The following is a 12,929-nucleotide window of genomic DNA, read 5'->3' as shown; positions in this document are numbered from 1 at the left end:
CATCTCTTTCCCTCCTCCTTTTTATTCTCCGTTCCTTCTGTTCAGCTGAGTTAAATTGTTTTCGGCTCCAGTGGGCCCAGGGGAAAGTTCTTTCCTGCTGTTACTCTATTCAACTCCCTCTTGCATCACGCTGCTCTATTGATCTTTGGGGTCCATTGTCGTCTCTGCGTGTGTGTGCATGTGTCCGTCCTATATTCATCCCGCTACAAAAGGTCACTTCATCTCTCATCTGTCTCAAAGACCTGTCAGTCTCAAAAGTAGACACACACATTTTTGTTTTAAAATTTCTCCAAGTAGCACCAAACTCGTCCAGCAAACCTCATCTCCATTTGTGACTGTGTGTTTGTTTTTTTTGTAAAGCAACTCTGTGTTTTCCTCTTCTCAGGGACTTTGCATATGTGGCGAGGGATAAAAACACCAGGATCCTGAAATGTCATGTGTTCCGCTGTGACACACCAGCCAAAGCCATCGCCACCAGCCTGCACGAGATCTGCTCCCGGGTGAGTTGTTCAGGCCGGAGGAGGTTCCAGACACAGGAGGCTAACTTTGGGATTTTGGCAGACGGATGTGATGAAGCTAGCCAAGTAGTTGGACAAATGTTTTCCCTCCCACTCAACATAAAGGCTCACAGAGAAGAAAATGTAGTGTTGATGGATTTTAATTTTTTTTATTATGTTTTTAAAAGCACAAAATTATTCAGCACGCAAGCTCATCTTAAAACCCATAAAGCAAAAAAATTAATCTGTAGTCATGGTGCTGAAGAAATGCTGCAGTGCTTTATCTTATTTAACATCCATCACACAGTCAAAGCACACTCCCAAACACAGTTACCAGCAAGCTTTCTCTGCTGTGTTTGATGAATACAGGTGAATTCAAACAGGGCTGAAAGGGCAGTATTCAGACTGCGTGTTTGTTGTCTGCTTTGAACGTTTAGTTAATGGACTGTCCTCATTAAAAGGCGAACTTTATATTCAGCGTCTGAAAAGACCTTCGAATGATTTCTTCATTTATATGCAGTCGAGATGAAAATATTTTATTTTTCAGAAGGTTTAACTAATGCTCGCCTCTGAAGTGTTTTTAGCTGAAAATGTAGAGGAGCCATTCCTCCCCCTCCATATTCATCACACCCGATCTAACAACATCTAACAACAACATTTTATTTTCCCCCTAGTCGGTCTGTTTTATAGAAAACTGATAAGAAAAGAAGAATTGGTTGCTAATAAAGATTTATTTTGATTGAAGTCTTTAATCCAGGGTTCGTACGGGTGCTTGAAATCCTTGAATACGCTTGAATTGTAATATTGTCCTTTCAAGGTTTGAAAAGTGCTTGAATGTCAGATGTGGTGCTTGAAACTGTAGTAACTCTAAGTTACTGTGACTCAAACATAGAAAAATTGGATCTTTAATTTTCCTCACCTAATTTATTTAAAAGTATTTTATAGCATATAACACCTTTAAAAAAAAATTTTCAGTTCACATTTAATTCCAGAAAATCATAAATCAAAAGATGGATCTTACCTTACCTCTTTTAACTGTTTGGTGTCTTTGCTTTGTTTGGTGGTTGCAGAAATGGTTTACATGAGCTTTTAGCTGAGATTGAGAGGTTCCTGTGGACACTACTGATGTCAGCACTTATATTTCTGACCTCTTCTTATAAACGATTAAACGCTTTTGTCCCCATTTTTGGGCATGACATTCTCACAATAAATCAGATGAGATACTGCAAATAATAATTTCTGCATTTGTGCGATTGAATGAATTGCAAATGTGTATGCAATGACACCGTTTTAAAGATTTGGCCTAAATAATTTTGGAGTGATTGAGCCCAAACATGATGACCTAACTAGTGACACAGTGTCCTCTGTGAGTCTCACACACACACGCATGACTTTGCCGGTTTCAGCTGAAACAGTTTCAGTGTTTCAAACCTTGTTCCAGAGTTTTTAGTTCACCATTTAGAAGAAAATAAAAGACAGATCTGAATGTTTGAAAATGTTTTGGAAAAATTCTGTCAAGATTAGATGAAAAATACTCGAAGGATTAATGCAATTGGTTTATTATTTTGTTACACAAGTTTAAAAAAAGTTAAACAAGCAAGTCAATAAAGAAAAAGTTAAACAAGTAAATAAAGAAACAAGCTAAAACGAGGTAAGAACGAAAAGTTAACAAGTAAATCAGGAAACAAGGTAGAGGAGAGAAAACCCCAACAATCCCCTCTGAGCACGCACTAGGTGACAGTGGGGAGGAAAAACTGCCTTTAAACGGGCAGAAACCTCCGGCAGCACCAGGCTCAGGAGGGGGCAGTCAACTGCCGGGACTGGTTGGGGGGGTGAACAGAGGTGGAGCAAGACGAGGCTGCATCAGGTGAGGAAGCAGTAGCGTCCTTCCTCCGGAACAAGCCGAAGCATTTTTTTTCTTCTTTTCCATGCACTTTTCCACGAGCGCTTTTTTTCTCCAGGATGAGGGTTCTCAACTCATCGATTGTTTCGGTGCTTTGCTTCTCAAGTTTGTTGCATCTTTGTTCCACCTGTTCTAATGTTGCTTGTTTTTCTTCAAGCTTGTCTTTGAGTTGTTTGGATGCTGCCTCGTGTATCAGCTTGTCCTTGTGCATGTCTGCATTTCTCTGTTGTACTTCTTTGTGCTTGTCTTCTAACTGCGTATTTCTACTCTGGATTTCTTGGAGCTGCAGGTCTTCATGTATTTTGTCTTGTTGCTTTTGTGCCTGCATTTCAGTGTTTTTACGCTTAAAGTTATTGAATTCCAACAACATTCCCTTAATGAGCTCTGAGTTGTTTCTCGCCATTTGATCGATCCTTTTCTGCATCTGTCAGCATCGTTTTTCCTTTTCTCCTTTTCCCCTTCCAGTTCACTTGTTTTGTCTTTCCGTTCAAAAAGGGTGAGCTTCTTGCTTGAAAATGAAATGACCAAAATAAATGCAGTATTTCTCTGCAATTACAATTGCTGTGTATTATTGTGACGTTTGGTGCAGTTTTCTTGTTTTGTGAGGTTGTTTTTTTTTCAAGTGGAGATGAATATCTCTAACAACTTGATGTCTTTTTTGAGTTTCTGCACTATACGCATATAAGGCAACCATTTCCTTATTCAGTATTTTTGTGTGGTGCATTTTTCTGTTTTTACAAAAGGGGAACAAAGGACATTTAAGTCGACCTGAGATTATTTGTTTTAATTTTTACATGGTCTTACTGAGGTGATGCAAAGTGAAACATGCATTATTTTATTTTTTTATTATTTTTGGTAATGTGCTGGAAAAGCTTAAAAATGGACTTTGAAAGTGCTTAAAAAGTACCTGAAAAATGTGTAAGAACCCTGTTAATCCAGCATAAAAAAAAACAAAAAAACAACAACATACGTTTGATGTTTTTAAGTGGGGTTTGTGAAAGCAATGGGTGAAGCAGTTTACTTGCTTCGTGAGCGTCGTGTGTGTTGCTCGGGAGAAAAGGCTATCACTGTGTTGGAGAGAGGAGTGTGACCTGCTTAATTTGTGTGTGTCTGTGTGAGTGCACTTCTGTGCTCTTCAGGTGAAATGAAAGACAGCATGACAGTATCAAGGGTGAAGCATTTCCAGGGTTTCGTGTTTATGCTTTCATCTCCCTCTCTCACCCATCCTCCTGCACTCTCACACGTTCTGTTGTTTTTCGGCTTTGTCTCTTCGCTCTCCTCCCCTGTGTCTCTGTCACGGCATATCACTTTGGCTTTTTTTTCTTTTACATGCCATTTCCTCATACTTCTGTATCTTCTTTTTGCTTCCCTCTCTAACCCTCCCTGCCTCTCCTCCAGATAATGACAGAGAGAAAGAATGCCAAAGCGATGGCAGGAGGCTCCCTCCATGACAGGATGCAGGCAGGACTCGATCTCCCTTTACAAGGTAGGCTTCATACATTACACAAAGCAACTCCTTGTCTGTCTGTGTGTGTAAGAGGGAGTAAATGTGACAACTGTCTTGCGTCAATAGACGCACGGGGAGTTATCATTTCTGTGGCACTGAAGATGCGTCCAAACTGGCCATTTGGGAGACTGAATGTGTCAGAAAATAGCTGGCTTTTTATCGTAATGTCCTTTTTAGTTAATGAGAATTTATAACAAGATGATTTAGGAGAGATTTATTATTGCAGCCTTGAATTTTGACAGGGGTTTAATGCGTTTTCTTTTTCATAAAATTTGCTGCCTCCTTCTCCATCATTCGACCAGTGCTGCTACTGCTCCTCATGCTTCACGCCTACCAACTTTCAATCAGTGCACTAGAGAGAAACCTGCACCAAGTGTGATAGTAACGATCAAAAACGCCACAGGTTGCCTAGCAGTTCTTTCCACTTGACAGATTTAGAGGTTTGTGGTCCAGTGCAGTTCATCATCTCACCTTTAGATTTACAAAAAAGGAGGAAGTTTAAAAATTTTTTTTAAATGTCCGACAGATGGTAAAAATAGACTCTGTGCCTCTGTTTTTCAGTCAGTTTAATGAGAGATGTGACGACGAGCATCCGCTTCCTGTCATAACTCACTCTGTTATTTCCTGTCACCTGTCAGTCTTTCTAAGAGAGACGACGTTAGCTGTGCTGAACTAATCACTGTGTGTACACACACACACACACACACACACACACACACACACACACACACACACACACACACACACACACACACACACACACTCTCTCTGACTGGTCTGCTCATGTCAGCTTCTCAAATAGAACCGCTGTGGTTACTGACAATAACTTTTACGATGTAAGAAAACATGTGTTTCTAGTCTACTGTGACATATTTCAACAGAAGTCTTGTTTAAAATATTTAACACTACATTTGGAGATTATTTATTTATGATGGCAGCAAACACTCAAAGATACCAGTTCAAATATTAAAGCGCGAGCACTCTTTAATTCCACAGTCGTTCACCGGTAACGATCGAAACATGTACTGTGAGAAAGAGGCGATTCGTGAGTTTCACATTGTTGCTGGTATGTAGCATAACAACATGCTCGCATGAGGCAAGTCCGACCATCATATGGACACATGCCGTACATCTGGATGAAGATTCATATGTAAAATGTATAATTTAGGCAATGTATATTTAAAATTTAAAAAATAGCCTTTTAAAATGATTTTTTATTTTATTTTTTTAATTTTAATACACCCTCTATTGTAAAATTGTGGTGCAGTTCAGTGTACTTTATGTTATGTATTCTTATGAGCACCAATTCAAATGTGTGTTGAATTCTCCTCAGCAGAGTTCCCCACACCAAAGACGGAGCTGGTTCAGAAGTTTCAGGTGCTCTATCTTGGGATGATGCCTGTGGCCAGACCGATAGGTTGGTGTGACACATACACACAGAGTGATGAAATGTTAATGTTGATTCTGAATGTTTATTTAATTCAAATGTTTTGTTTTATCACCTTCTACATCAGGCATGGATATACTGAATGGAGCTATAGACAGTCTGATCGGTTCTTCCAGCAGAGACGACTGGACTCCGGTGGCCCTCAATGTAGCCGACGCTACGGTCACCATCAGCAAAGACGAGGTCAGACAGGTCTGATGTTGTTGAGCTCTTATGATGCAGTCACACCAAACACCAAGCAAAGTTTTGCCTCGTTTTACTCGCGTGAAGTCGGTTGGAAACTCGCGAATATTCCCCCCTAATGTTTGATTTATAGTATCGTGTTTGCGTGCATATTTGATTATGTAGAGCATATGCAAACGGGGTGTGCAACCTACACATACACCATCCTCCACAAACCAACACAGATCAAAATGAGTGACGGTGTGTGTGTATGTGGACTGCTGATTGGTTGCTGGTCGGAACAGGAAAAGGCGTCTTTTGCATTCATGACTTACGTGAGAAACAGAAAAACCCCATAATGGTGGACACTTTTCACACTTGACTTCACTTTGCTTTTCTCCAGGATTGACTGAAGAACCAACAGCAGCATGAAGCTAAGCTGCCACCAAAGTCGAAATATTTTAACTCATGCAAACCTGGATTTGCCTCTGTCGGTGTTGGCCAAGGCTGATATACCGCGCCTCGTTGCATAAGCAGCAGTTTGTAATCACACTGTGTGAAACTTTGCTTTACATTTGGTTTCATTATTATTATTATTTGATCCTATAAAAGAGCCCCGACTGGTCTCCTGACCTCTGGAGACACATATAGAAGAGACTGCTCTCCAGGAAGGGCTCCAATGAGCACAACCTTTTCAGACCTCATCAGAAAGATTACTGTTTATTTCAATGTGTTACTCTAGAAAAATGCTGAAAAAACACAAACCTTGCATTCTGGAGCGAGAGAAAATAAGCCGCTGACCCGAGCGATGAATCGCAGCTCACACAGAAACTCCACTCCCGTGTGTGTGAAGAAGTCACGGCGTTCAGCTTGAACAGCCCAGCTGCTGTTTGTAGCTGTTTAAATAAATTACTGATGAGAGTGAGCTCTTTAATACCTAATGCCTAAAGAGTTCAGACTTTCTGTCCGCAGGATGAAGAGGATGTGCTGGTAGAGTGTCGTGTTCGCTTCCTGTCCTTCATGGGCGTTGGGCGTGACGTGCACACGTTTGCCTTCATCATGGACGCTGGCGGCCATCGTTTCGACTGTCACATCTTCTGGTGTGAGCCCAATGCTGGGAGCGTGTCTGAGGCCGTACAGGCAGCTTGTATGGTGAGTCACACAAGCTGAAATTCAGCTCTGTGGTCCGTACATGGATTAAGAGTTAGATGTAAAAGAACTTTAAATGGGTAAAAGAAGAGAAACTTTGAGCCGTTTGCATTTTTTTCTGTAGCTTAATTAAATCTCTGAACTCTTGATTGCACTTAACAAAGAGCTTGTTAAGTTATTTACCAGCTGATGTTAATGCTGCTGATGCAGAGGTTTTACAGACGGGAAGATCTTTAGAGCCTCCCTCTCTCTGAAGGTGGATGTCCTTGGCGGTAGTGTAGTTGGGGTTTGATTGTTCAGTCTTGACAGATGCTCTAACCAGTACGATTTGCTCAAGTTGCAGTGGGACCCCATGTCAAAGCGTTGCTGGTTTGAAACATGCATTTAGATCAGGATAAAGCAGTTAAATTGCAGTGGATGCCCTTGCAGGTTATCTGCTATAGATTTTCTGTTTAAATGGTAAATGCTTTAGATTGCACACAGCGGTGTTTCCTGCTCTGCTGAAAACTTCTCAAACAGGATGTACTGTATATGGATTTGAAGTAATAACAGTTGTGTTAAAGCCGTAATACCTTCACAGTGTTTCCATTTCATCAGTATAATGTGATCACAAACCCAGAGTCCCATCTGCGCTGTTTATGCTGCGATGCATCCCATTAGTGGAGGTTACTCGCCCTCCTCTGCTGTGGTCGACTGCTGACTGCACTATTGATCACACATCAGAACTTTGGATATATGGACACACACACACACACACACACACACACACACACACACACACACACACACACACACACACACACACAGATTGATGGTGACAAGAATCATTAGTCATTACTATTGATCACAGCTAGCAGAGGTGCAGTCTGACTGGTGCAGTCAACCCTCCAAATGCACACACACACATTGGGTCATATCTTGTGGGGACATCTAATTGACATAATGCTTTTTTTTTTTTTTTTTTTTTTAATGATTACCCAACCCTTACCCTATACCTAACCATAAACCAATTATAAGCCTGACACTAAAATCACATTTTAAGTCTCAAAAATGCCTTCAAACTTGTGGGGACTGGGATTTTGTTCCCCTAAACCAGCGGTCCCCAAACTTTTTTTTTTTTTTTTTTTTTTTTTGTGCCATGGACCGGTTTATGCCCGACAATATTTTCACGGACCGGCCTTTAAGGTGTCGCGGATAAATACAACAAAATAAAACTAGTACCGGTACCGAAAAAAAGAAGATTTATTTATAACACACGTGAAAAGGAAAACCGAGTTAACGATAAAAACGATAACAAAATAATGCTGAAAACTGATAAAAACCCTGAAAACTATACATTTCACACCCGAGCCTCAACTCTCGTCGCGGCCCGCTACCAAACGACTCACGGACCGGTACCCGTCCGAGGCCCAGGGATTGGGGACCGCTCCCTAAAAGGGCTGTTGATCCCCACAAGGACGGACACACACACACACACACACACACACACACACACACACACACACACACACACACACTTGCCCCTTCCACAGTCGTATCCTCAGCAGTTGTAACTCTCCATAATTTATGCTCTCTCTCTCTCTCCCTCGCTCTCTTACAGCTGCGGTATCAGAAGTGTTTGGTGGCTCGACCGCCCTCCCAGAAGGCCTGCGGTTCGTTGCCTCCCGGCGACTCGGTGTCCCGCCGGGTGTCGACCAGTGTGAAGCGAGGCGTCCTGTCTCTCATCGACACCCTCAAACAGAAGAGACCTGTCACAGAGTTGCCACAGTAACCGTGGTGAAACACTACCGGCTTTCGACCACGGCCCCAAGTCACCATAGTAACTCGACGCATCGCTGCCAAAACCCGTCACCACCACAGACCCTAGTAGCCATGGAAACGCAGTAAAACCCTTGGGTTTTTTGGGGGTGGGGGGTTTAACCTGTCACAACTCCTTCACTGGTTTGGAAGCAAATTGGAATTTCACCTCAAGAGTTAACTGGCTCTTGAGCCGCAATTCAAGTCTGTTTCTTCCAAATAAGTGAGAATTAAAAAGGCACCAACCCCACGTCTGAAGAGGACCACCTGAGTGCCGGCCATGCAGGCGATGGTGTACATAGAAGTAGGTCTCATTCCCCTCAGCTCACAGCAGCAGAGGAGAAGAGGGCAGGAAGTGATCCTGTGTGCTGCTGCTGCTGATCTCTCCGTGCTCTTTGTGCATTTGTGTCTGTGCCTGTGCTGACAGCATGACCTTTCACACCTGGCCACACTCCTCCTCCAACCTCATCCACCGGGTTGTCCTCCCCCCCGAGCTCTCTTGCTCATCATCTTCAGTAGACTGTAACCGTAAGGAGATGAAAAGTTTCATATCAGCGGATGATCATTGGAAGATAAAGAGATTTGTTTCAGTCTACACCCTCCAACCACTTGACCCTGCATGAGCTTTTTATCTAAATGTGAATCATTCTATACAATATCAATACACTGCTGCTGCTTTCAGAGACTCGAGGGTGAGAAATCAGAAGTCGCACGGTTCGTTTATCCTGTCTTATTCGTTCTTTCTCATCAGCTGTGCGAGAGTCAGCCCCGCGTCTGAACGAGTGGTGACCTTTCACCCGAAACATACTTCGCGCATTTCCTTGTTTACGTTGTTATTCTTTTCTCATCCCTCTAGGAAATGACAGAAGATAGCCATAACGGAGGACGAGATGGGGGCGGGTGGCGCTGACCCTCTCTCTCTCTAGTACAGTGCTGCTCCAAACACAGGAGACCTTCAGCATGCTGCTGCTCTTTAATACACATGTTGGAGGAAGTTTGACGGATTATTCCTTTAAATCCCACCTCAGTATCGGTCATCAGACTTCATTTAAACTAATAAAGATCATGGGTGGCATTAAAAAACACAAACAAGCCTGGAGGAACACTTGAGGAATGCGTTTTTATACCTGGGTGTGGTTGTGATGATTTTTAGTCCACAGCTGATGTGAACTGTGATTTGAGAAAGAGAGAGGACAATTTTCTCTTTAGCTGTGGATGTTTTCTAGAGGAAAGCCAGCAGAGAGACGTGTTGACCCAGACTGACGGACTTTAATGGACTCTATATCGGTCTGTCTCCAGGATTGTGTTCAGCTGAACGCGCCTTGTGTTTCCTTACTCACTGTACGTCTGATTTCATCAGTGTAATGAAACCGCTCGCTCTGTGTCTGTGTTGTGCAGAGTTCCAGTTTCACCTGCTAGCTCCTTATTATCACATATCTGACAAGCTTGGATGTATGGTAATAACTAATGAAGTCCTTTATGTCACCTAAAAATCACATAAGATCCTCACAACAACGCATCTCCCTCCTGGGTGTGGGGCAGCAGATTAATACTCTGTTAGGCGACCCTTTGCTAAACCCCCTGATTAGAGCCTGTCAAGCTTTGGGTTCACTCTCGGCTTCTTTTCCAGACGATGCTGCTACATCAGAGCTCTGTCCTCTCTTTATAGGCTCCTTTTAAAGAAATGGAAACACTAAAGCATAATTGTAATCTGTGTTTGTATTTCAACCTGCTGCAGTATGGTGGTACATTTTTCACTGTGTGTACCTGATTGGTTATCCTGGGACTAAGAAGGTCGGTGCAGAATGGATCATGGCTCACTTTCTACTGAGGACGCCAACTTTTATGCCAGAAGGAGTAGCCTGGCCTCTGACATTTAGCATCATATTGCTAGCAGCTGGTTCAAAATGACTGCCTAATGTTAAAACAACAGCCGGATTAAAAAAATATGGTCCAACTCTTCATAAAACATATAAAGTCTGTTCAAGACGTTCATCATTGTTAGGGTCCAAAATTGAACATTTGCTGTTAGCAGGAGATGCTAGTCTGCGCGTAATACGCTTTCAAGAGTTACTGCAGATATGTGACGCAGCATTTAAAAATCTAAAGTCCAAAATTCATTATTTTTGCTTTAACTAAAATTTCAAAACTTCCAGATTAATACTGCACAATTCCATGATTTCTTTTTTTAAGATGAAGATTTTGAAGATGTCGAGCTGCAGCCGTCCCTTGAATTGTTTGTGGTTCAGTAACTATGCACAAGTTCCCAGGACGAGATGCCTTCGTGTCTGGAATGACATCCCATAGTTGGAAAAGATAAAAACAAACAAATCTTCCAAATCAAACACATGAAGCTACCTGCTGTGAATAAGGGAGCAGTAACAATTGTAGCACATTCGTAAAAAAGTTTACCTTATGGAGACCCAATGCAGAAGTCACCAAACTTTTCTGGTTGACCGTCCAGGTCAGTCCTCCAGGTGGGTGCAGCTGTGCAGAGCGGAGGGTTTCCCCTCGTAGCTGTGAGGCCTGGACACCTAAGTTTGTGAGGGCGATAACTCGAGAACAAGGTGACGTAGGATTTGATGCCATAGCTGCATCTACTAAAAGTCTTGGACAAGTTTGAATATCAGTCACTTTGACGTCAAGGTCAGAGGTCAAGTTTTCAGAAACTTGAGAACGAGGCGACATAGGAGTTTCAAACTAGGCACATCTACTAGGAGGCTGAGTTGAAGTCACGGGTATTTTCCTTGACTTGTGAGATTCCCGGTCTTCGTCTTTGCCTGCTTTTGTTTGTGCTGCGTCACATTTCTGTGATAAATAAGTGGCCTAAAAAAACAAAGAAATGCTTGACAGGGGCTGAGGCAGTAACTTGAGGGGGGGGGGCTTAGCTAACGGTCAGCATGTTGTCTTGCACTTCGTCTGTTGGCTCCACGGGGGAACCTAAAGAAACTATTTTAGTAACGGAGATGATTTCTTCTTTTGTCACAAGGATGCTGAAATGTGAACGAGATGACAAAAACTTTCTGTACATAATACTGATTTCATGTAACATTTGGCATTAATCATCGTTATAAGCTATGTTTTTCTTTAATGTGTTTCTTTGCCTGTTATTTTCCTCTAATGAAATGCCTTTTTTTTTTTTTTTTTTCTATTTTTTGAAAATTCACCAAATGGCCAAAGTGTAAAATACTGATATACATTGTAGATAAAGAAAAATACGAGAGCAGATAATGAACACGGAGGCGATCGGAAGCGCTCACAGTTGGCAGTTAAGTTGATGCTGAATTTAACTTAGCAATTATCTATGCATTCTTTTGATCTGGAGAAACGGAAAGTCATGAAAAGCCTCGCACGCTCTGGGACGGTTGTGTGAGAGAGAGAGAGAGAGAGAGAGACTGTATGTATTGAACAGAAATATTTTTTATTTTATTTATTCTATTTTATAAAAGGTATATACTGATTTTTATTAGTTGGGGCAAGTAAAGTCTCATGACTGTCATCGTCTCAGTCCCCGGTTTAGTCACAACGCTACAACAAGCTCCGCTTTGCAGAACACAGCAGGTTATGGATTATATCTTCACCTTGTACAGTGTACCGAGAGCTGGGAGTCCACTGCTCCGTCTGAACCGCTGACCGGAGGGTGAGGAGGAGGATTGTAGCAGCAGTGGACTCCTTGCATCTCTTGTCAGTCTTGCACATAAACAACGCCCACACACACACATATATACACTATCCATTTCCCACTGATGGATGTGTCTGCTTCCGTTTGCTGCTCACTGATTTGTACACTTTATCAATGTAACCAATTGTGAGAATAAACAGCATTATAAAACCTGTGCGTGCGCGTGTGTGTTTGCAGCTATTTTTGTGATCGGTCTCTTGCTTAATCAGAGTCCAGCTGTCTGCAGCTCGTGAGTCATTAAGAGTTATTTATTCCCATGAAACTTTTTGTTTTTGTATCACTGAAGATTAAAGAGATGTGCATCATTTTACTGGAGGAAAAAAGCAAAAATGAAAATGTAGTGATGTAACAGTTCTAAACTGTGAATGTAAAACAACCGTGAGATCCCACAAAGGAAAATATGGGCCTGAAATGAGCATATGTCACCTTTAAGCCAGGCCTCCATGACAGCTATACCAAGCACTTAATTTTGACATGATAAACCATCTAAATCATGTCAAGTTCTGCATTTTTCAGTTGTGTGGCCACCTTGACTGATAGATGGGTACCAATCAGGTCGGTAGTTACACTTTGTGCCTGACAAATACTGCAACCTGCTCTTCACTGAACTTCACTGTGGCCCAATTAATAATTTATTTGTGTATTAGTCAACATAAATTACTAGAAGATCTAGTTTATGAGTGAGCCACATATATTTAAAAAACAAATCTAAGCAGCAGAAATGGCTACAAAATAATTTAAATATTGTAATAATTAAAAAGCACTTGATGTGGCGTTAGTACATT

At 41.9% G+C, this 12,929-nt stretch overlaps 1 protein-coding gene across 8 annotated transcripts in view; it reads left to right on the top strand.

Moving 5' to 3' along the window:
• The window catches only part of apbb2b (amyloid beta (A4) precursor protein-binding, family B, member 2b), a 58,140-nt gene extending 45,882 nt beyond the window's left edge, over window positions 1–12,258 (top strand). For 2 of the 8 annotated variants that reach the window (XM_085409898.1, XM_085409899.1), the window contains exons 13-18: window positions 386–500; window positions 3,799–3,886; window positions 5,241–5,324; window positions 5,422–5,546; window positions 6,489–6,668; window positions 8,266–12,257. In XM_085409898.1, coding sequence (XP_085266024.1) covers window positions 386–500; window positions 3,799–3,886; window positions 5,241–5,324; window positions 5,422–5,546; window positions 6,489–6,668; window positions 8,266–8,436 — 763 coding nt within the window. In that variant the 3' untranslated portion in view covers window positions 8,437–12,257. Of the gene's footprint in view, window positions 1–385; window positions 501–3,798; window positions 3,887–5,240; window positions 5,325–5,421; window positions 5,547–6,488; window positions 6,669–8,265 lie in introns of all 8 variants that reach the window. The other 6 variants (XM_085409900.1, XM_085409903.1, XM_085409901.1 and 3 more) reach the window with 6 other exon arrangements.
• The last annotated feature ends 671 nt before the right edge of the window (window positions 12,259–12,929 follow it).

Source organism: Rhamphochromis longiceps, linkage group LG6 (genome assembly GCF_057381845.1).
Source record: "Rhamphochromis longiceps isolate RC_006_pf linkage group LG6, R_longiceps_female_GT1.1, whole genome shotgun sequence".
NCBI classification, from domain to species: Eukaryota; Metazoa; Chordata; class Actinopteri; order Cichliformes; family Cichlidae; genus Rhamphochromis; species Rhamphochromis longiceps.
Note: the sequence above shows the minus strand (reverse complement) of the source record. Positions and strands in the feature narration are given on the sequence as shown.